The sequence below is a fragment of the Lycium ferocissimum genome, chromosome 2 (assembly GCF_029784015.1).
Source record: "Lycium ferocissimum isolate CSIRO_LF1 chromosome 2, AGI_CSIRO_Lferr_CH_V1, whole genome shotgun sequence".
Lineage (NCBI taxonomy): Eukaryota > Viridiplantae > Streptophyta > Magnoliopsida > Solanales > Solanaceae > Lycium > Lycium ferocissimum.
This window is the reverse complement of record NC_081343.1, coordinates 4,561,258-4,582,922: the sequence shown is the minus strand read 5'-3', so window position 1 is coordinate 4,582,922 and position 21,665 is coordinate 4,561,258. Positions and strand designations below refer to the sequence as shown.

Sequence of the window (21,665 nt, the reverse complement as noted above, 5' to 3'; positions counted from 1 at the left end):
AAGAAACAACCTAAAAATGGAAAACAATGTTAATCTATCACTAAGCTTTGCAGTCTTTTTTTTTTTTTTTTTCTTCTTTTCTTCTTATGCCTGTATCTTTTCACCGCCGCCACCAACATATGCAACAGTTAATAGACGTTTAGACATGCGATTTCATATCATGAGATAAAATTCCAAATCACCCAAAAAGACATGACTTGAGATTCCAAATCATAATTTCAAAATTTTCAAATGTAAAAGTTAACACATAAGTTTATATTTTATAAAAATAGATTCATAAGTTGATAGATATATTTACCAATCATGTTTACCAACCATTTTATATCAAATATTAAAAGATCTACAAGTTGATAGTATATTTATAATAAATTTACTCTTACCAACCATGTGAGTTATATTAAGAAGTAGTTACACCACAACTCATGTTCAATTTTTCATTTTATTGAACTAAAGATTGATCAATTGATGTTGTATTTTTTTTTAAAAAAAGGCTTCTAGTAGCGTATTACTTTTGTTTTAAACTATGATTTGCTCATTTGGTAAGATTGTATAAGAATTGAGAAAGTTTAGATAGTTTTCATGACTTGTGAGGTTTTTATGCTTAGAAGAAAAAATACAACTTAAAAAATCCAAATTGCATGTCCAAACAAAACTTCAACTTCAAATCATCATGATTTCAAATCATGTCCAAACGGCTCTCCTTAATCTCGAGTAATGGGTTGATACTACTGTTTAACTTAATTATTTAGCAGCAGAAGGGGGTTCTCTATTACTCCTTTCACAAGGAAAAGTAGCTTTGATAAAGATTCATCTATCACTACTAAGCAGCCACCGATCACCCAACCCCCGCGCTCCTCTCCGCTCCCATTACTTTTTCCAAATTTTGGTAAGAAAACCGAAAAGGAAAAAAAAAAAAAAAACTTGTCGTACAATTTAATTCCATCTTCCAATATATAACAAGGCAAAGACCAAAACAAAAAGAATTCCATTCAGTCTTGTGTAGTTTAATACATTTAAACTGACAACTCTTGTATTCAGAACGGCAGTAAACTCCAGATCCCAATGCTATAACATTGTACCGCTGACGAGATGTAAAGGAGAAGTTAAACGCAACAAAAATGAATCAAGCATTAGCCTTAACCAACTCCTTGGTAGCTGCTGAAACTGATGGTTGGGGCTGCAGGTCACAAAGTTGAAAGACCGTTATATAGTGAACTATTAAATCTTACAACCTTATGCACGTCAAAAATGTAGTTTACAAGCTAATTGTGGAAATTGTTATATGTGGTACTGGAAGGATTGGGAAAGGGAGAAACATTGAGAACATTAAATGATTACACTGTGTCAACAATAATAAAGAATAGCTGTGATCTCCTTTCCATAACCAGAAATGCTAACTTATGACTGTCAAATTTGACATCCTTAGGTTTTTAAGAGTCTTGAGATATTGTTTGATATTGAAAGAACAGAAAAGATCAAGCACTAAACTGAAGTCTGAAAGGCCAAGCCTCCAGGAACTGCTCATGTTTATCAACTATCAGGGTTATTGGTATAATACAACAGTAGCTTCTACTTTACCAGATATTTCAGGTAATGATATGTGTGAATATCAAGACAGACCACACTACTGGTTGGCCTGACGCAAGAAGGATAGAGGAGGTACAAAGCTAGAAGGCTTTCAAAAAGAGGAGTATGCCCTGTTTCAGTCTAGAACTTGCAAGTTACATTGATCACAAGCAAAATCAGATCCAAGATTGGAAGTTAGCTACTAAATTTTAAAGTAACATCAAGCAAGTCAAGCCACAAGTATGCTTTTTAGCATAGATAAAAAAATACTACATGAAAAATCATCGAAACATATTAGATGAATAGGGGTGTGTGTGTGTGTGTGTTATACACACACATGTATATGTATATGTATATGTATACGTAGACATAGACATAGACACAGACATATCTGATCATACAATTACCTCAATGAATTTTTAATTCATGTTCCAAGACAATTAATGAAACCCTAACTTCAACACTTCTGCATTCCCTTTAGGCTAAAAATGCAACTAACACCTCAATCCCAAGCAAGTTGCCTCGTCTATATGAGTCCTCATTAATCATGCATTCCCGAGGGAAGAAACAAAAAACATGAGTGAGAAGCAGGATTAGAACCTGTGCGAAGTGTGGACCATAGTCCACTTTGGAACTACTTCCACTGAACCAGTGGCCCATTTCATGTAGGGTTCAGTTGCTTCTACATTTAGTAACAGTGACAAATTTTGCACATACACAGAAGGTCTGGACCAAACACAGTGGGTTCTGCTGAACCCACAGTGCATTGACTCTGGCACTTATTAGAAGGGAAGTAAAAAGCAGGCTGTTTCTTTGTGAACTCTACATAGAAGCCTCTATCAAATGGCACACTTATGTTTATTTTAATCAATCCTATTTATATATGACAAGTTGCAAGCAAGCAGTAGCAGCCAAAAATGAAATATGGATGGGTAATCTAGTTTAAGGACTCAAAAATTTCAGTTCCACTACTTACAGCAGCTAATTCCTGTTCATGCTTTGGAATAAAAGCGGTATCGACTTTGCCGTTTTTGAAGTCCTGTTGTCCAACAAACAGAGAAGATTAGGCTTATTAAAATCTCCTAAATCAGCAGTTCCAAAGAACATGGTAATCCGCCTACCTCAATATCAAGGATGAGTTTGTGATATTCTATTGTGGTTGGAACTCCTGTCACAGAGAGTAAAATTAAGACAACAGATAACATGTAGGAAAAATAAAGCTAAGTGGAAGTGGCAGAAAAACTTTAAAGGGCAGCCCGATGCACTAAGCTCCCGCTATGCGCGGGGTCCGGGAAGGGCCGGACCACAAAGGAAGTGGCAGAAAAACTTTGAATGGAAAAAATTGACTTCGGCCCAAATTTCAACTGAATGGACGCAAGAAACAGATATGTATTAGCACGCCACATGGATGAGAAAGTGACTCGGCTGAATATCTTGACATACTTCAGGGAAATCAAATTATTTACAAAAAAGTAAACTCAGAAAGTAAAGCAAGCAATGAGGATGTAAAGTAGTTTGGATTAAACTGTGTTACCAAAAATGAGGAACAGCTGAAATAGGTAGTTAGGTGCCTGTGTATGAACCACCAGCAAAGAGTTGCAAACTTTGCAAGTGGGAATTGCAAATAACTATGTTAACATTCAGCCATTCATTAGCATAACTGTCTGAACCCCCCACCCCAAATTCCTCAGCTTTTTATCCTCAGTGCAGTGTACTTTGCATATTATCTGTTCAGAGTTATTTATCTAATGAAAAAGTTATTCCGTTTGGATTTATTAAAAAGGCTTAATACATAGACAGCCGCTTAAATTTGTCAGAAATTCCATTTAGACACTCGAACTAAGGCTTGTTCCAATTGAGCACTTGAACACATAATGAGGTGTTTCTATTCAAACACTTTCGGGTCATTTCGAAAAAACTTTTGTGCGTGTTCACTAGCGTCCATTACATAGGTAAGTTAGACACTTAAAATATGTCACAACCTTTAATTATATGCATTTTCCTCAATAAGCCGTAAAACCTCAAACCTATTCCAATTGAGGCTGATGTGTATACTTAAAGGAGATGACCTATTTTATGTGGTTTACTTAACTATCTAATAGACACTTGAGAACAGGCACAATTTAAAAAAAAAAAAAAAAAAAAAAAAATTGAACCGAAAGTGTCTTGTAGGAGCATTTTATTATGTGTTCAAGTGCTCAATTGGAACAAGCCTTAGTTCGAGTGTCTAAATGAAATTTGTTGCCAAGTTTAAGGGGTTGTCTAAGTATTAAGCCTATTAAAACCACATGCTAAAGAGATAAATGCAACTGCTAGAAGGATTTCAAGAACCAGAGCAACTTTGACAACAATCTCCATTTTTGGAACAAATAACCACACCCAATATTGAGGAATACGATCAAGAAAACTGTTAGTTGTACCTGTGATAATTGTGTCATCAAGTGCTCTTTTCATGCGCTCAATAGCCTTCTCACGTGTTGGAGCCCACACAATTAGCTGCACAATGTTTAAAATTTAAAGTGAAGAAAGGTATTAACAGGAGAAGAGTAAAAGAGCTTCACTAAAAGATGAAACAGCTACTGAGCTACATTTTTCAAATTCAGAAAGATCATATAGTCATGCATGCTTTGAGAACCCCATAAAACAACATGCTCCGAAGTCCAATCAAGTTACGTATCTTAAAGATTTTTTTTTTTTTTTCAAATCAATAGATTTTGGGTATTGCAGGAGTATTAAGGTTGAGGAGGTTAAGGGTGCTGTTCGTAGGATGCGCAAGGGAAGAGCGGCAGGACCTGACGAGATTCCTGGAGAATTTTGGAAGATTGTGGGCTCGGCAGGTCTGGAGTGGCTGACTAGGTTGTTTAATGTCATCTTTAAGACGGCAATGATGCCCGAAGAATGGAGGTCGAGTGTAATGATCCCTCTATACAAGAACAAGGGCGATATCCAGAGTTGCAACAACTATAGAGGTATCAAGCTGCTAAGCCATACTATGAAAGTGTGGGAAAGGGTGGTGGAGATGAGGGTGGTGTCTATTTGGAGAGAAAGTTTGGATTCGTGCCGGGACGCTCAACTACGAAGCCATCCATCTATGAGAGACCGGTGGAGCAGGTATAGGGAGAGGAAGAGAGACTTACATATGGTATTCATCGACCTAGAAAAGGCTTACGACAAAGTTCGAGGAGATCCTATGGAGATTTAGTGTGCACATGGCGTACATTAGGGTGATCGAGGACATGTATGAGGGAGCCAAACCGGGGTAAGGAAAAGAGGCTTCCCGGTTGTGATGGGGTTGCATCAAGGATCGGCTCTTAGTCCGTTTTTATTTGCCTTGGCAGATGAATTGACGCGGCATATTCAAGGCGAGGTGCCATGGTGTTGCCCTGACAAGTCTTGATCGATGAGACTCGTAGCGGAGTCAACGCAGAGGTTGGCATCAAAGGGTCCATGCTGCAGTACTGGAGGGATCGGGACCCTCGAGGCCGGCGTGGAAGCGGTCATTCAGAAGACAAGCAGTTTCGAGTATCTTGGGTCTATTATACAAGGCCTGACGATGATGTCACACATCTGGAGCAGTGCTGTGATAAGAAGGTGCCACCACAACTTAAGGGCAAGTTCTACAAAGTGGTGGTTAGACCAAATATGTTGTATGGGGCGGATATGAGAATGTTGAGATGGATGTGTGGGCACACTAGGAGTGACAGGATTAGGAATGAGACTATCCGGGACAAGGTGGGAGTGGCCTCGGTGGAAGACAGAGCAGATCCGAGATGGTTTGGACATGTGAAGAGGAGAGACACGGAAGGTGCGGAGGTGTGAGAGGTTGGCCATGGATGGTTTCGAAGAGGTAGGGGGCCGAAGAAGTATTGGGGAGAGGTGATTAGACAGGATATAGCGCAGTTACAGCTTACCGAGGACATGACCTTAGATAGGAGGGTATGGAGGACTCAGATTAGGGTAGAAGGCTAGTAGATAGTAACGTTTATCCTTTCATATTAGTAGTCACATTATCGCGATATAAGTTCTTGTGCTTTGATTTCTGCTACTATTTGTTATCCTGTACTTTGATTATCTTATTTTATCTGTGATAGCTACTGCTCCTTTACAAACTGCTTCATCATGGCTTAGTCGAGTTATTTGCATTTCCATATCGCTTTGAATCTCTTGGCCTTATCCGACCTCTTGTTATGCTTTTATGAGGGTCTTTCGGAAACAGCCGTCCTACCTTGGTAGGAGTCGAATCACAGACATTCCACGTTGTGGGATTTCACTGGGTTGTTGTTGTTGTTGTTGTTGTTTCAAATCAATAGATAAGATATGCTGCCTTCAGTATCAGTTAGACGTATATGTTGACCAAAACATAAGGACAGACTTTCCACAAGTTTTAACTGTAGAAATCTGCTTCTTGGTCTTGGAACTTCCATTTAGTGTCTCAAGCAATGGAAAAAAGGCAACCTGACCTCCTCAGGTCCTCTTGCCCTAAAGAATAATGCTAGAGAGGGTCCACAGGGATGGGAGGGCGGGTGGGTGGGTTTACCTTTCCTAGCAGGGAATCATAGCTCGGCGGAACCACATAACCAGGATAAACGTGGCTATCCATGCGGACAAATGGACCTCCAGATGGCAAATACGCAGTGATTCTCCCTATTTATGCAAAAAACAAAGTTCAGTGTCTAGAAATATCAGCGTGAATCATAGAGAAGACACCTATTCCACTTTAGTATTAGGACTCCATCGGGTGGAACAGCAAAAACAACATACCCAGTGTAATCCCACAAGTGGGGTCTGGGAAGGGTAAAGTGTACACATACCTTACCCCTATCTTTGCAGGTAGAGAGACTCTTTCCAATAGACCCTCGGCTCAAGTAAAGCAGATACACAGCAATTAATGAAAACAGGTGGAACAGCAAAAAAAAAAAAAAAAGTGTATATTTAACAAAGTGCATTTATAATGGCATCCAAGTTACAGATTATATCTTCCTTCTCTCCAAAATTTCAATATATAACATACTGCTCGAGCTACATTTTAGGGATATGCAACAGCACTTTCTTTTTCTTTTAAAAGCTAAGATTTGGATAAGATCCATCAAGCCATATACATAGCGCACATTTGTATATCCCCGTCATCTGTTCTCTACAATACACGTAAATAAATTGAACAGTGAAAAGGTAAATATGTGTCTACAGCAAGAACAACAAGAACTACACTTCAACACTAGGCTATTTGGTGTCGGTTGTATACATCCTCAATATCCATTTTGCTCAATTTGGACTAGTTTCGTCCCAAACCTGAACAATTTGGCTTCTCTAACGATCAGGGGTTCTTTTTCTCTACTGACGAAAGAATGGATCTCTAAACAGACCAAAACGACTCATAACCAACATAAATATTTGTATGTTGCTCTGGGTAAAACAGATCAGCTTTAAAACCAGAATCAGTTCTTGGTTGGTGTAGAAAAAACACTTTTTAGCAAAAAACTATGGTTTTAACGAAAACATATCATAATAATCTAATAATCACTTATCGAACTGATCATACACAAAATCAGAATCCAAACCAGACAGGCCCTTGTGTATAAATATCAGCATAACCTTATTAAAGCATCCAAGATATTTCCTAATGATGTCATTGCTTATGCAGTTCAGAAAATAAGTGATTCCGTTATTCAGGCACACTTGATACTGCAGCGCAGTCTGATTCAACCTTGAGTTGCAACCAATTAGTGAGAGTTTACATTAGAGATTCCAGAAAGCTAAGTGATTCACTTATCCAGGCACACTCAATAACTTATCCAGGCACACTCAATACTTCATTGCAGTCTGATTCAAGTTTAACTTGCATACAAGTTAGTGAGAGTTTTACGTTGGAGAGTTTCCGAAACACAAGCTTCAAATCAACTATATTTTTACCAGGTCCGGGTCTGAAATTTTTGAATGCATCTTCTGCATTTATACGGCACTCAATGGAATGTCCTCTAAGCACTATATCTTCCTGTAAGCAAGAAAGAGAAAAGGAACGAAATAAAAGATTAGACTTTCACAATTTCAAAATGAACACATTAGTTCCATTCCAGCCAGTCTTAAAACATAATGCCCCTACTTGAAAATAAATACACTCATTCTCCTCTATTTTGTTTTTCAAAATTATACAAATCAAACTGTTAAATAAGACAGTTTATACTTTTTAAAGTTTCTTTTACACTATACAATTTATCAATAATTCAACGATCAAATGTGGCCCCACCCACCTACACAACTATCACTTAAGAATACATGTTCTTAAATTTGAGTAATTTAACAAGTTAGATATTTGTTTGATTGAAATGAGTAACTTATTTTCCTCAGTTTAAATGTTCTAAGTCAATTCTTTAGAAGAAGAAAATCTTAAAGGAATAAAAAAGAAAAGATAGAAAGGAAATGATTGTTCAGCATTACCTGTTTGTAGCGCAGCTTTTCTCCCATAGCCACGCGAATCTGTTCTTCTATCAGGTCAACAGAAGATATCATTTCTGTCACTGGATGCTCCACCTAGATTTCAGCAATATATTACGTTACTTGCACGCAAAAGAAACAAGAGGAAAAAGATACATTCTCTATACTTAAATTTGCAACTATTGACAAGACATTTCTTGACTAGAGCTTTTACCTGAATACGAGTGTTCATTTCCATGAAGTAAAAGGATCCTCTCTCATCTAATAAGAATTCAACAGTACCAACACCAATGTAACCTATAGATGCTGCTGCTGCAACAGCTGCATCGCCCATGGCTTTTCGTAGCTCGGGTGTCAACGCAGGGGAAGGTGCTTCCTCTAGCAACTTCTGGTTTCTTCTCTGCAGAAATAGGGTATTTCAAAGATGTTACACTAACTAGTGGATCTCTCATTCCCCAACTAAAAACTTAAAAAATGTAATTTAATGGATTCCTTAAACTTCAACAAGTAATAAAATAAAGAGAGATGATTTGATTGATCAACCTTTAAATTTTTTATAACTAAGCAAATTGTCGCCGGAACTAACATAATTTCGTACTCTGGAATGAACTATCCAATTATGCAAATCATGACGATTATATACTCATTGTGATTACTAGTTTAGATCTATTGATAATGTAACAATTTTATTAATGTGGTAGGGAATTCCCAACATACACATGGTATACAAAATTAGAGAACCTACAAAGAACATTATTAGTACAGATATAGTGACGACGTAAGGGCGAACAGTTTTTGGGGAAAAAAAGCAAATATTAAAAATTTGTCATGCGCAGAGATAGTACTAGTCACCTGCCTCTCTACCTCCCAAGGTAGGGGTAAGGTCTGCGTACTCTCTACCCTCCCCAAACCGTATGTTGTGAGAGATAGTACTTGGTACCAGTAAAATACCAAGTCTAGGTTGGGCGAAATCAAGGAAGTTAAGAAAGAAAGGTCACAGAGAACAATACCAACTGTAGTCATACCATACACAGAGCTGCCAGTGTGGCGTTGCCATATAATCCCAGTTGGGACTGTAATTGGCTGTAAGTTGCATGCTTATTAAGTAACTCAACCCACCCACTACAAGATTTTCTCTGCTTCCTATGGCTATAAATTATCATTGCAGGTGTAAGTAAGAGGGTAACCAGGTTAAGTACAGGTCTTGCACAAGTATTTTGTTCAGAAACTGATATACCGCTTTATGAGTTTACGTGGCGAAAACTGACAGGACCCTAGTCTTCCACTTTGTGCCTGGCAAGTCCAACACCAACAAAAATGAAAGAAAGTCAACATAACCCTGAAATTGCAGGCAGTATCGCTACCTCTTTGGTTTAGTTGATGGCATTTTTGACAAAGGTTTGTTGAGGTGCGCTTAAGCCCTGAAGCTAGGTGCAAGATAAGTTGTGTGCTTCCCGCACTTAACTGGCGCTTCAGTGCCGGCAACGAGGCACTAAGGCGTGCATCACACCACCCACAGGCTTTGTCTTAAGGAGAGCGACACTAAACAATAAATATTTCACCTAACTGTATTTTGTTTCAATTTTTTGTTTATCTTACCGTTGTTGGGATCAACAGTTATTATCCTTAGACTACATATATAATTTTTATCTTTCCCTTCAATTGCCCCGTTTTCCATTGAGGCCCGTGCTTCATTTAAGCTTTACGCTTAAAACCCCAACTGACTTCAGCGCTTCTTTTCACTTTTTGGACTTAGATAACTCAGGTTGCCTGCCCCTACTAGCGCGTTCCTAGTTACTACCACACAAAGAGATAAGGTGTATCTTAGAAACAGTGAGCTGCATTACTGACTCCGTAAAAGCTGCTTTTTCCAAGAGCAGAAACTCAAATTTCCGTAATATTATGTCTACCTGAATACTGCAATCACGCTCTCCGAAGTGCACGACATTACCATATTTATCAGCCAAAACCTGCATATGACAAAAGTTGTGAATCAGCAAGGCTGAAATCAGACCCTCTAAGAAAATTGACGGTAATTGAAATAATCAGATTGGTAATAACTCAATTGACACATATAGCCAGATAAAACAAATACATAATCAAGAGACATATAGCATATTCAATCAATACACTTAAATTCATCTCAGTTCTAAGGACACAATACCCTAATCATGTGGCAGCAATTTTCTCATATTCAATAATGTCATCGATAATGAAGTTACGCACACAATCAAAGCACGCAAAATAAGGGAGAAAACCAGCATTTAGGTCATCTTCAGTAAACATGGTGATATTATTTTCTCGGTGAATACTTATTTCACATCTGACGTACTCAATACGCATCAAGTATATGGATACTAAAGGGAGAAGCAGACTCCAGAACGAATTCATTAAATTTATCAGCAACTGCAGACTCAATAAACATGCCATCCTTTGAATAACAACTAAGATTTATTGAATACTAAAATAGTAGATATATCTTGACTGACATACCTAAAGCAGACAAAGAAGTTGGTGAGAGAAGAAATTTGCAGAACGGAAGCAAGATCAAGAATAAGAAATGCCAGCAGCCCTCTTCTCCACACCAATTTTCATCCCAGCAAAGAGAGATGTAAACCTCACTTTTTTTTCCCATATGGGTTCAAAGGACCATGATACCTCCAAAAGATTGTTTACGGTACATTGTCCATTCCAATGAGTGACCAGGAATACTTTTGAAATGGCATATTTTTCAGTGACAAAACTGATATTTGTTCTTTTTTTTTTTTTTTTTAAACTGGTAATGTTGTATTCCTCAGCATTAAGGATATGCTGGCAACCTTAAGACCAAAAAAAAAAAAAAAAAAAAAAAGAAAAAGGGATAGATACTACTTACAGAGAGCCTAACAAATCTACAACCTCTGATTCCTCTATTTCTTTCTCTTTACACCAAAAATAAAAAGATACAATACAATTCCATTTAACTATGTGAATGGAATTGGACCTATCTTCAAAGCTTCTACTATTCCTCTCTCTCCACAGAGTCCCCAGATACAGTGTGGGATAATTCTCCACCATTTCTTCTGGCTCTTGCTTCCTCCTCTTCTAATCCAGCAACTCAGTAGATCTGCAGTGTGCTCAGGCATGGTCCATTTTGTGTTTGTGAGGGTAAAAAATAAAGCCCATAACTGTGCAGTGAATTTACAATGCAGAAAGAGATGGCTGTTGGTCTCATCTGTTTCCCCACATAGTGGACATCTGGAGACAATGATCTGTCCCTTTCTCTTCAAAACTTCATGAGTCAAACAAGCCCTTCTAACTACCAGCCATGTAAAGCATTTCACTTTAGTTGGTGCGATTTTTTTCCAAACATTTTTCCACAAAATTTGGTGGTTTCTGTTTTGTTGTGCATTGTCAATTTCATAGACCCTTTTAACTGAAAATTGCCCATCCTTGTTATGTTTCCATCTTATAGAGTCTGAATCTGTTGTAGTGCCACTGAAGCCCTCCAATTCATGCAATAACTTTGCCACCCTGTCCACTTCCCAATCATTCAAAAGTCTCCTAAATGATAAATCCCACCCTTGAGTAGTCCAACACTCATTGACAGTTGCCTCAGGATTGTTGCATATGATGAATAAATCAGGGAAATCTTCCTTCAAAGGGGTCTGATTTTTCCAGGCATCTCCCCAGAACTTTGTTTTACTACCATCTCCCACTTTTATAGTCATGTTCCCAGCTAGCTTAGGCCAAAGATCTCTGATTGTTCTCCAGACCCCAACTCCATAGGGTGTAGAGCTGACATTACTACACCAAGGGCTATATCACCATATTTGCATTTGATAACCTCCTTCCATAAAGCTTGGCCTTCTTCATTATATCTCCATAGCCATTTCATTAATAGACTATTGTTCTGTCTCCTAAGGTTTCTGATGCCCATTCCCCCCAAATGTCTACTGTTCAGTACTTTATCCCATTCCACCAAATTGTATCCCTTATTCTCTTTGCATCCATGCCAAAGAAAATCCCTTCTCAATTTATCCAACTTCTTCAGAATCTTAGAAGGTAGAGGGAACAAAGACATAACATAGGTAGGTAAAGAATCTAGAACTAAGTTTATGAGAGTAAGTCTTCCTTCAGGAGATAAGTATTGAGTCTTCCACCTTGTCAATCTCTTTTCAGCCTTCTCTACAATGCCATCCCATATAAATTCCTCTTTGTTTCTGTTGCCCAGTGGCATGCCTAAATAAACAGTAGGTAGATGCTCCACATTGCAGCCTAGTACCTCTCTGTAAGTTGGCCACCTCTTTGATTGGGAACAAATTACTCTTCCCCCAATATACTTTCAAGCCTGAAGTGGTCTCAAAAAACAGAAGTATCAATCTGATGTAGTTTATCTGTTCCTCAATGGGTTCACAGAATATAACTGTATCATCATTCATCAGCATAAAGAAGATGACAAATTTCCTTAGCTTGCCCTCTATCACCTCCGATTTGAAAACCTCTGATCCACCTGTTTTGTATTGCTATCCTCATCATACTGTCAAATCCTTCCATTGCCAAAATAAAAAGAAAGGGAGATAGAGGGTCTCCCTGTCTTAGTCCCAGTCCCCTCCCTGATGGGAAGAATCCAACTGGTTCACCATTCACTAGAATAGAAAATCTAACAGTAATGATGCAGAACCTAATCCAACCCAGCCATTTCTCCCCAAATCCCATTTGTCTGAGTAAGTTCACCAAGAATTCCCAATTTACATGACCATAAGCTTTCTCAATATCTAGCTTGCACATGACACCAGGGACATGTCCTTTCAATCTAGAGTCCACACTCTCACTTGCAATGAGAGCGGCATTCATGATTTGCCTCCCTTTTATGAATGCCATCTGGTGTTTGTTAACCAGCTTGTCTACCACCTTTTTCAACCTTTCAGCCAGAATTTTTGCTATCACCTGGTACATGCCAGTAATCAGACTTATAGGTCTGAAATCCTTCAATTCTGAGGCCCCTGCTTTCTTAGGAATGAGAGCCACATAAGTTGCATTGAAACTTCTCTCAGTCCTCTGGTTAGCATGAAAATCATGAACAGTGTTCTTGATATCATCTTTGAGTAGATCCTAGAAAACTGATACTTGTTCTTTTAATTACCATTCATACTAGAAGATTCGTCATAGTTAACAGCAGTCAAATGACATCATATGTCCGACACCAATCACTAAAGTGGATTTCAGATGCAGGCATTCTCTGCATCTCGTTTAACAAAAGTACATAACTGGAGAAAACCTCGTATATGTGCTGTTTAAAATTTTATATACAGACATATATATGCAGATATCTAAAAGATTATTTGCGGAAAAAAGGACAGTTATTGCTTTTTTCCTTCTTAATATCTAAATTTATCAAGAATATGAGGAGTTGAAGTTCTAAAAACTATGTATCAAAAGCATCATTAACAAAGAATCCACATAACCACCTATTTTTAATAGGTAATTCAAATTAAGACCTAATTGCCTAAATCTCCAGAGAGTCAAATCCTTTAGCAGAGCAATCACCAGATTTCAGAAAAAAAACTTTCTAAATGGAATAAAACACAAAGGTACCTGAAATTCAATATGCCTAGGATTTTGAATGTACTTCTCCAGATAAACACCGTCATTTCCAAATGCAGCTGCTGCTTCACTCTTAGCTTGCTATCAAAGTTTTTTTTAAAAAAAAAAAAAAGCTGAGCTTAATACAAAAATTTAGACCTTCACCTTGAACATTAGCAAAACTGATAGATCTTTGCTTGTCTTTTCTTCTTTTTGTATCATACAATTCGTTGGCTGCAACTAGGACTTATACTACCTCTTTTTGTGTAAGCACCTCTGGGTGCTTCTATCAGTTAAAAACACATAACTTATGAAAGAAGATCAAAAGAAAAAAGAAACAATAAAGCTTTTATTGCTTCATGGAATCTGATTGCCTTTCCCAAATGGGCTCGAGGATCTTGAAGTATGGATAATCGATTGAAAGGGAAATGAGAAACCATCACGAAATGTGCATAAGGTGATGTAGAGGGTGCAGATTGGATATAGGTATAACTGAAATGCACATTGGAATAACATTAGAACATGACAATTGCAAGAAGAGGCAAACATAGCAACCATATAGTCACATAGCATGAGTAATATAATGTTCATCCCTGTGAAAGTTAGAAGAGTGCAATTGGATGAGATTGGTGAAGTCGTGACATATTTAGCAAGTGAAAAGTATGAGGGATGAAGGCTTTCCTACAACCATCTGAACGTAAAAACCCTTCACAATGAATGAAAAAATGTTATTGAGTGACTTGAGAAGTGAAATTTACTACGAAGAGATTACCTGAAACAACTTGACAAACTCATCAGGTTCTTTAGCAAGACGCATTCCACGACCACCACCACCAGCTGTTGCCTTCAAAACATAAAAGGCTTCTCAAGTTCAGCGATAACCATTCAGCCACTGAAATTAATTCCAGCATCTTTTTTTGATTCAAAAGCTTTATAATTTTGCTTTAAAGGGTCTTTCATCTTTTATTGGCTATTATATTCAAGAATAAAAGTAACTAAACCAAAGCGGGCTGATGTGAGTAAGATATAGCACCAGGTGCGTACAGACAATTCAAACTCTACACTTGCACATCAAAACTACCAAGATTGACTAGAGCTCAAATCAATCCGATAAAGTTCCAAACTGGAATGTGTTACAAGTTTGTCCAGTCTGACAAGATTATACCTTTAACTAAGTGTGAACCGTCAAATTTTCACCCATCTAGTTCTAGACTTCTATAAGAAATGGATCTGTTCATTTATCCCATCAGCAAGCTTTATAGGACTTTCATTCGTTGAAAACATAACTTAAGTAAATAAAAATGTGCTCTCCGACAGCTTAAGCTTAGTAACACACTTTAACATGGTATTAGAATAGGCATTTAGAGGTTCTGGGTTCGAGTCTCATTGATACCCATTATAAAAAGAATTTATACAAGTGCTTGGCCCATGAAAAGAATCAGGCCCACATGTGAAGGGGCGTGTTGAAGACATAATTAATTAAATAAAAATGTGCTCTCTCTAGCCGCTTAACCTTCTAAATGAGATGGTCACTCACTTTAACATCACTAATTGAAGGACAAAAACATGTCAAAGCTAAATTCTAAGACAAAAACTCTGGTTTGATGAATATTTCTCATTTGTTACCGAAAGAAAGAGAAAGGAAGAAAGACGCATAGAAAGGAAAAAAAAAATTGACAATGACATAGAGAAAAGAGGGAGTAACACAAGAATAAGAATGGACTTGAATTTGCTTTTCTTTTTCTTCTTGATGAAGTCAAGATTTTATTAATGAGATGGAGATACCCATCTCAGAAAAGGTAAAGAATCTTACAAGAAGATTTGACTTAAGGATAAGGAAAGGAGATAACAAAAGACAAAAGACTGTATCAGAGAAATGGAGGGAAAGAAACAAGGAACCGTTGTTGTGGTTGTTTATTCTTCTACTCAGTCTTTCCTGCTTATTTGATAAAATTCACTTTCATCTAACGTAACGCCTTTGCTTTACTTCACAGTTTATCTTATGATGTTGCAGTTGCCAAGAATTGATGTAGGTGAAGGCAACATTGTGAGGCTATTTTCTATTAAGATCCTTCCAAATAAGAGGTCAAGTAACATGCCAAAACCTAGTTGGACATGCATTAGTTCTTAATTGAATCCCCCACCTGCCAAGTTGTAAAATTTTAATCTGGATTATCCTTTTGGAACAATTTACTTCTCATTAAGTCCTAAGGTCAAAAGAAAATAGGTCCAAATAACAGCATGTAGAAAGATGAAACTATATCATTACATGAGAAAAATCACCCAAAGTAGAAAGCAAGATTTCATGTCATATACTACTTGAGCAGCTAAAGCAGCCAAACTATGTAAGAGATCAGAGAGTAGCAACAAGAACCCCCAGCCTAACAATGCAGAAAGCAGAAGACTCCCTAAATGATCCACAAAAGTCTAGGCTCCTGTAGTCACAACAAGCATTGGAGAGCCAAGGCTAATACGAGAAAACAAGCAAGACACAAGTCTTCAAATGCGGAAAAGCTTTGAAGACTCAAAATGTTATTATTTAGCTCTGTACTGCTGTCTTCAGCAAGACTAGCAGAGAATGAAACGCATCATTTTGTATATCCCTAGTCGAACAACCATGGATAGTTTACTAGAGTAAATTCATTTATGATAAATGATACCTTGATCATCACAGGGTAACCAATCTCCTCAGCCAGCTTCACTCCTTCTGCAGTGGTCTGTCATGGGGATTATCTAGTTATTCACAAAGCAGATAAACTAGTGTGTGCGAGTATCAGTGCCAATGAGAGGAAATATGACCCAAAGAAAGATGGATTGACCACGCTAATACCTGCAGTAGTCCATCGCTTCCTGGTACAGTTGGAACACCAGCGTTCTTCATTGTTTCTCTGGCAGTCGATTTGTCACCCATGACTCTAATGCTGTCCGGCTGCAATTATAAGATCAAATTTCTATCTTTATGCAGCATTGCAAATTTCTTACAATGATGCATGTGCATTTCTTCATGTTTGAATAACCATACTTGTTTTTAACTTAAGTAAAATAAAAGACAGTATAAGCAGTGTCTTTTACATTTATAGGTATCTGTTTGTCCTTTGGAAGTGGATTTCATGATGATAAGTCTTTTCTCTGAGAATGGTAAGGAATAATTGTATGATGATGATAAGATTATGCTTAAAAGACAACAAAGCTAGCTAAAAGAAGAAGGATCTAGCTAATACACTTAGGTACGTTTACAATGACGAAAGAACATTGCCTTGGAAAAAAGTTTCATGATGAAATGTGTTTAGTTAATGGAAAATAACTTCCTTAACTAATGGGCTGTAGTTACTTTTCTTTCTAAATATCATAATCCCTCCCTCCGTATCACTTGTTTCCACTAGAGGTGTTCATGGTTTGGTAAAAAACCGATCCAAACAACAAACGGAACCAAACCAATTAAATAAACTGATACTTTTTTGGGTTTGATTTTGTTTGGTTTTAAGCTTTTAAAAACCGACAATATTTGGTGTGCTTTGGTTTTATTCAAACCAAACCCAAGAAAAAACCAAACCAAACCGAAAATTATATACATAATTTTTATAATTACATATATATGCTATATATTAGTTTATATGAATAATTTTAGATACTTTTTGTAATTTTTCGTCAATACTTTTATTTTTTTATTTTTTTTATTTTCTTTACCATCAATTTTATCTCTAATAGACTAATGAACTTTAGCCCTTTAAGCCCATATCTTAAAAGAAAGGCATGAATCAAAATCAATTTTATGCAAGAAAATAACTATGAGATTTTTTACCTAGACTTTTTTATATTTCTTATAAACTTTAAACACCTAATTAAAGCTTATAGATCTCAAGACATTTTCTCCAAAATCTAAGGAAATTATAGCCACCATAATAAAGGGTAGTAAAGGATTATAAGTTGGCAAAGAATGAAAAACTATTTGCTTATTTTAGGAAAAAAAAAAAAAAGAGAGAAAAATACCGTTAGATTTCTTAATGTTGATTTGGCATTAATGATTAAGATTGAGATGTTGATTTGATATCGATGATTAAGATTGATAGCTTTATTTTAGGAATATATTGTATTGATGTAAATGATTAGGAATAGATTATGTAATAGTCTTTCCAAACCAATAAATATGTATTATATTTGATTTGGTTTTGGTTTTAATTATTGCAAGACCGACTAAATTTGTTTGGTTTTGGTTTTAACAAAAAAATGACCCAAACTGAGTCATGAATAGCCCTAGTTTCCACAAACCCATAGACATTACTTTCAACCTTTGCTACAAAAGGAATCACTGAAAGAACTATTTTCATACCCTATTCTCTACCTTGTATGATTATCACATGTGACCTACTTTTAAAGCCAAAAGTCAAGTTTTTCAACCAAACGCTTGAAGATGATAAGATAAAATGATTTCCCAAAGTAAAATATACGTTTTTCTTCCATACCAAACGCACTACTCACTAGAGTCTAGACACTACACATATCACATATTACAAAATGAGTATTTGAGTTGCACAACCTATTGATATAAGGGAACTCAATTTGAGTTAATATAGCTTTAAGTGGACTAAATTTCCTCGGTATACCTTGTTTTTGACCAAAATATTTGACTTGCTCATTAGTCATTCCAATTCGCCAATATCTCTTGGCTCAATGTTTTTTCTTCACTATGAACAAAATTATCAAATTGATAGACCATTAGTAGTTCGTGCTCACATGTAAGGGAATTTCTTTCAAATGTATTAGACATATACATTATACTGAACATATTCCCTTACTCCAAGAACAATTAGGTCCAGTGTAAGAGATGGAAAGATTCAAAAAAGAGGAATCTTTATTTCTCAAAGAAAAGTATATTCGGATCTTCTAAAAGATTTAACCAAACAAAAAATTAGAAGTATCAAAAGACGGAGTATAGCTGGATCACTTACATTTGGCCCAATAAAGTTGATTCCGTGTTCTCTGCACATCTCAACAAAAGCTGCATTCTCAGAAAGGAAACCATACCCAGGATGCAGCATTGTACATCCATCAAAGAAAAAGTCACGGGTGGTGTCTTGAGTTTAGCAGAAAAACAACTGAGATAAGACGTATTTGTTTACTAAAGGCCTCAACAAACGGAATCACTAAATACTTGAGTGGGAGTGTTGATTTGCATTAATGATTAAGAAATGTTGATTTGATATTGATGATTAAGATTGATAGCTTTATTTTAGGAATATATTGTATTGATGTAAATGATTAGGAATAGATTATGTAATATTGTCTTTCCTTATTTAGTCTTAGAACTCATGTATAAGTACTGGATTGTATATTCTCTGCTAAAAATCTACACTTAAAAATCGAACCAAACCAATAAATATGTATTATATTTGATTTGGTTTTGGTTTTAATTATTGCAAGACCGACTAAATTTGTTTGGTTTTGGTTTTAACAAAAAAATGACCCAAGAACTTAGAAAGCCCTATCCACAAACCCATAGACATTACTTTCAACCTTTGCTACAAAAGGAATCACTGAAAGAACTATTTTCATACCCTATTAAGTATGATTATCACATGTGACCTACTTTTGTATTCAACCAAACGCTTGAAGATGATCCAAAAAAATGATTTCCCAAAGTAAAATATACGTTTTTCTTCCATACCAAACGCACTACTCACTAGAGTCTAGACACTACACATATCACATATTACAAAATGAGTATTTGAGTTGCACAACCTATTGATATAAGTGGGGAGTTAATATACTTAAGTGGACTAAATTTCCTCGGTATACCTTGTTTTTGACCAAAATATTTGAAATTCATTCCAATTCGCCAATATCTCTTGGCTCAATGTTTTTTCTTCACTATGAACAAAATTATCAAATTGATAGACCATTAGTAGTTCGTGCTCACATGTAAGGGAATTTCTTTCAAATGTATTAGACATATACATTATACTGAACATATTCCCTTACTCCAAGAACAATTAGGTCCAGTGTAAGAGATGGAAAGATTCCTTCTAAAAGATTTAACCAAACAAAAAATTAGAAGTATCAAAAGACGGAGTATAGCTGGATCACTTACATTTGGCCCAATAAAGTTGATTCCGTGTTCTCTGCACATCTCAACAAAAGCTGCATTCTCAGAAAGGAAACCATACCCAGGATGCAGCATTGTACATCCACGACTGATAGCAGCAGATAAGACATTTGGGATCACTAAATACCTGCAGAAAAAAAGAATGTGACTGTCGTCATGCTTTGTTGATACCACAAACTTTGATACTCTGACTTGGGATGGAAATTTAGAAATATGATTACGAAATATTTCTTCAAAAATTAATCATGCACCTTCTGTTGAAGTATTAAGGAAATTATGAAATTACAAACAAATGAAGGAAGATATAAGGACCTGTTTGGCCATAGAAATGATTAATATTTTCCCGGAATAATTTTTCACTTTATTTGAAAATCAGTGTTTGGCCATGAAAATTTCAAATCCAACTTGAAGTTGTATTTCAAATTTGGAAAACAGCTTATAACATGTTTTCCAACTCACTTTTCACTTTTGAAGTTGTATTTAAGTACATTCAAGCATGAACATTATTCCAAATATTCTTTGCAAAAAGTATAACCAAACACAACTGCATAAATTCCATGAAAAATATTAGGAATCTATGGCCAAACCCTACAAATACAAACTTTGAAAAGCACCAAAACACAAGTGACTGAATGATGTGACATTCTAAAGAAATAAAGAGAATACAAGCACGCGAAGGATTATATTTTTTGCTTAAAGAATCTAAAAAGAGAGTGATTGATGAAACTTAAGCGGGTCTATAATTTGTGATAACTTACGATTGATTGCTTGGCGCTTCACCAATGCAAACAGACTCATCAGCAAGCTTGACATGTAAGGCATCTTTATCTATGGTTGAGTAAACCGCAACACAAGGAATTCCCATCTCATGAGCTGTCCGAATCACACGAACAGCAATCTCTCCTCTATTTGCTACTAGAATTTTCTCAGCACGACATGTTACAGCAAGAGCACCGCTACGTTTAACAGATTTACTACTAATAATTCTACATGCTTCAGCTCTCTGCCGAGGATAATTTATCCTACTCCCTGCCATAAAGTTACATTGCGAGCTCCTAATACCACTCCTTCTCCCCAAAAATAAGCCCTATTACAACAAAAAAAGGCAGAATTGAAGTAGCTCAGTAAAAACTAGGACAAGAATTCAGGAAAATACAAATCCTAAATAAGGAGTTAAGCATTAGGATAATAACTTGGGGGGGCCAAGAGGAACACAGGAGCAACATATTTCAAACAAAACAAAGGGTGTGGTCTGGCGGTCAATGAAGTGGGTTGAGAACCATGACGTCTCGGTTTCAAATTCGAGCAGACATAAAAACACTAGGTGATTACTTTGCATCCAGAGTAACCGGTATCTGTTGCTGGTGGGAGGTGGCATATATCTTGTGAAATTAGTCAGTGCGCGGCAAAGCTCTGAACAAGACGCTTATTGGAAAACAAAAAAAAAAAAACACACACAAACAAGTGAAGATTTGGAAAGAAAGGGAAGGCGGAGACTTACGGGAGTGGAGGGAATAGCAGATTTAGTGCAGACGCCATTCACGGCAGCTGACTCCATTTTTCTGATCAATGTGGCTAAAGAACAAAAGCAAATGTTTTAACGTTTAATTCAATGTCCAAGCGAGAATAATAATAGACCTGGGATTGATTTTGTCAAGATGAGAGGAGGTAGATTTGAAGAAAATTGGTGCGATGAAAACAAGAAAGCACACTCTTAGAATGGCTCCGCCCAACTGTGGGGTTTAAGGAGTGTGCTTGGGGCTCTTAACCGTTAAAGCTAACAAGTTTTTGTTTCTATGCTCTTCACGCCTCCATATTATTCCAATTTTGTCACCAAATGTTTATTGTAGGATTTTTGTTTTCCAAGTGTTTATATTATTCTCACTAGCGGAGAATATCAAAGAAACTAATCATACCAAATTGGTATTCATATCTTGTTTATACCATCACATCAAAACTAATTTCTTCAATATTTAAATTGTATATTTTGTTGACGCCA

At 36.6% G+C, this 21,665-nt stretch overlaps 1 protein-coding gene across 1 annotated transcript; it reads right to left on the bottom strand.

The window, feature by feature from the left end:
- Window positions 1-927: 927 nt before the first annotated feature.
- LOC132032968 (biotin carboxylase 1, chloroplastic) lies at window positions 928-21,605 on the bottom strand. Its single transcript, XM_059422793.1, has 16 exons — window positions 21,168-21,605; window positions 20,425-20,753; window positions 19,652-19,793; window positions 16,394-16,492; window positions 16,224-16,280; window positions 14,336-14,407; window positions 13,576-13,665; window positions 9,909-9,968; window positions 8,213-8,398; window positions 8,002-8,094; window positions 7,477-7,558; window positions 6,104-6,210; window positions 3,987-4,062; window positions 2,688-2,734; window positions 2,543-2,605; window positions 928-1,177 (listed from the first exon to the last, which is right to left on the bottom strand). Exons 1-16 carry the CDS (start codon window positions 21,222-21,224, stop codon window positions 1,124-1,126), a joined length of 1,614 nt encoding a protein of 537 aa, XP_059278776.1. The 5' UTR covers window positions 21,225-21,605; the 3' UTR covers window positions 928-1,123.
- Window positions 21,606-21,665: the final 60 nt, after the last annotated feature.

What these genes read in the sequence shown, in the direction of transcription:
- LOC132032968 (XM_059422793.1), bottom strand. Translation starts at nt 21,224, where the DNA reads ATGGAGTCAGCTGCCGTGAATGGCGTCTGCACTAAATCTGCTATTCCC. An exon ending in AAATGAACACTCGTATTCAG is followed by an intron (nt 8,095 to 8,212) that starts GTAAAAGCTCTA and finishes GCTGAAATCTAG; the next exon opens with GTGGAGCATCCAGTGACAGA. An exon ending in TGATGACACAATTATCACAG is followed by an intron (nt 2,735 to 3,986) that starts GTACAACTAACA and finishes TCTCTGTGACAG; the next exon opens with GAGTTCCAACCACAATAGAA.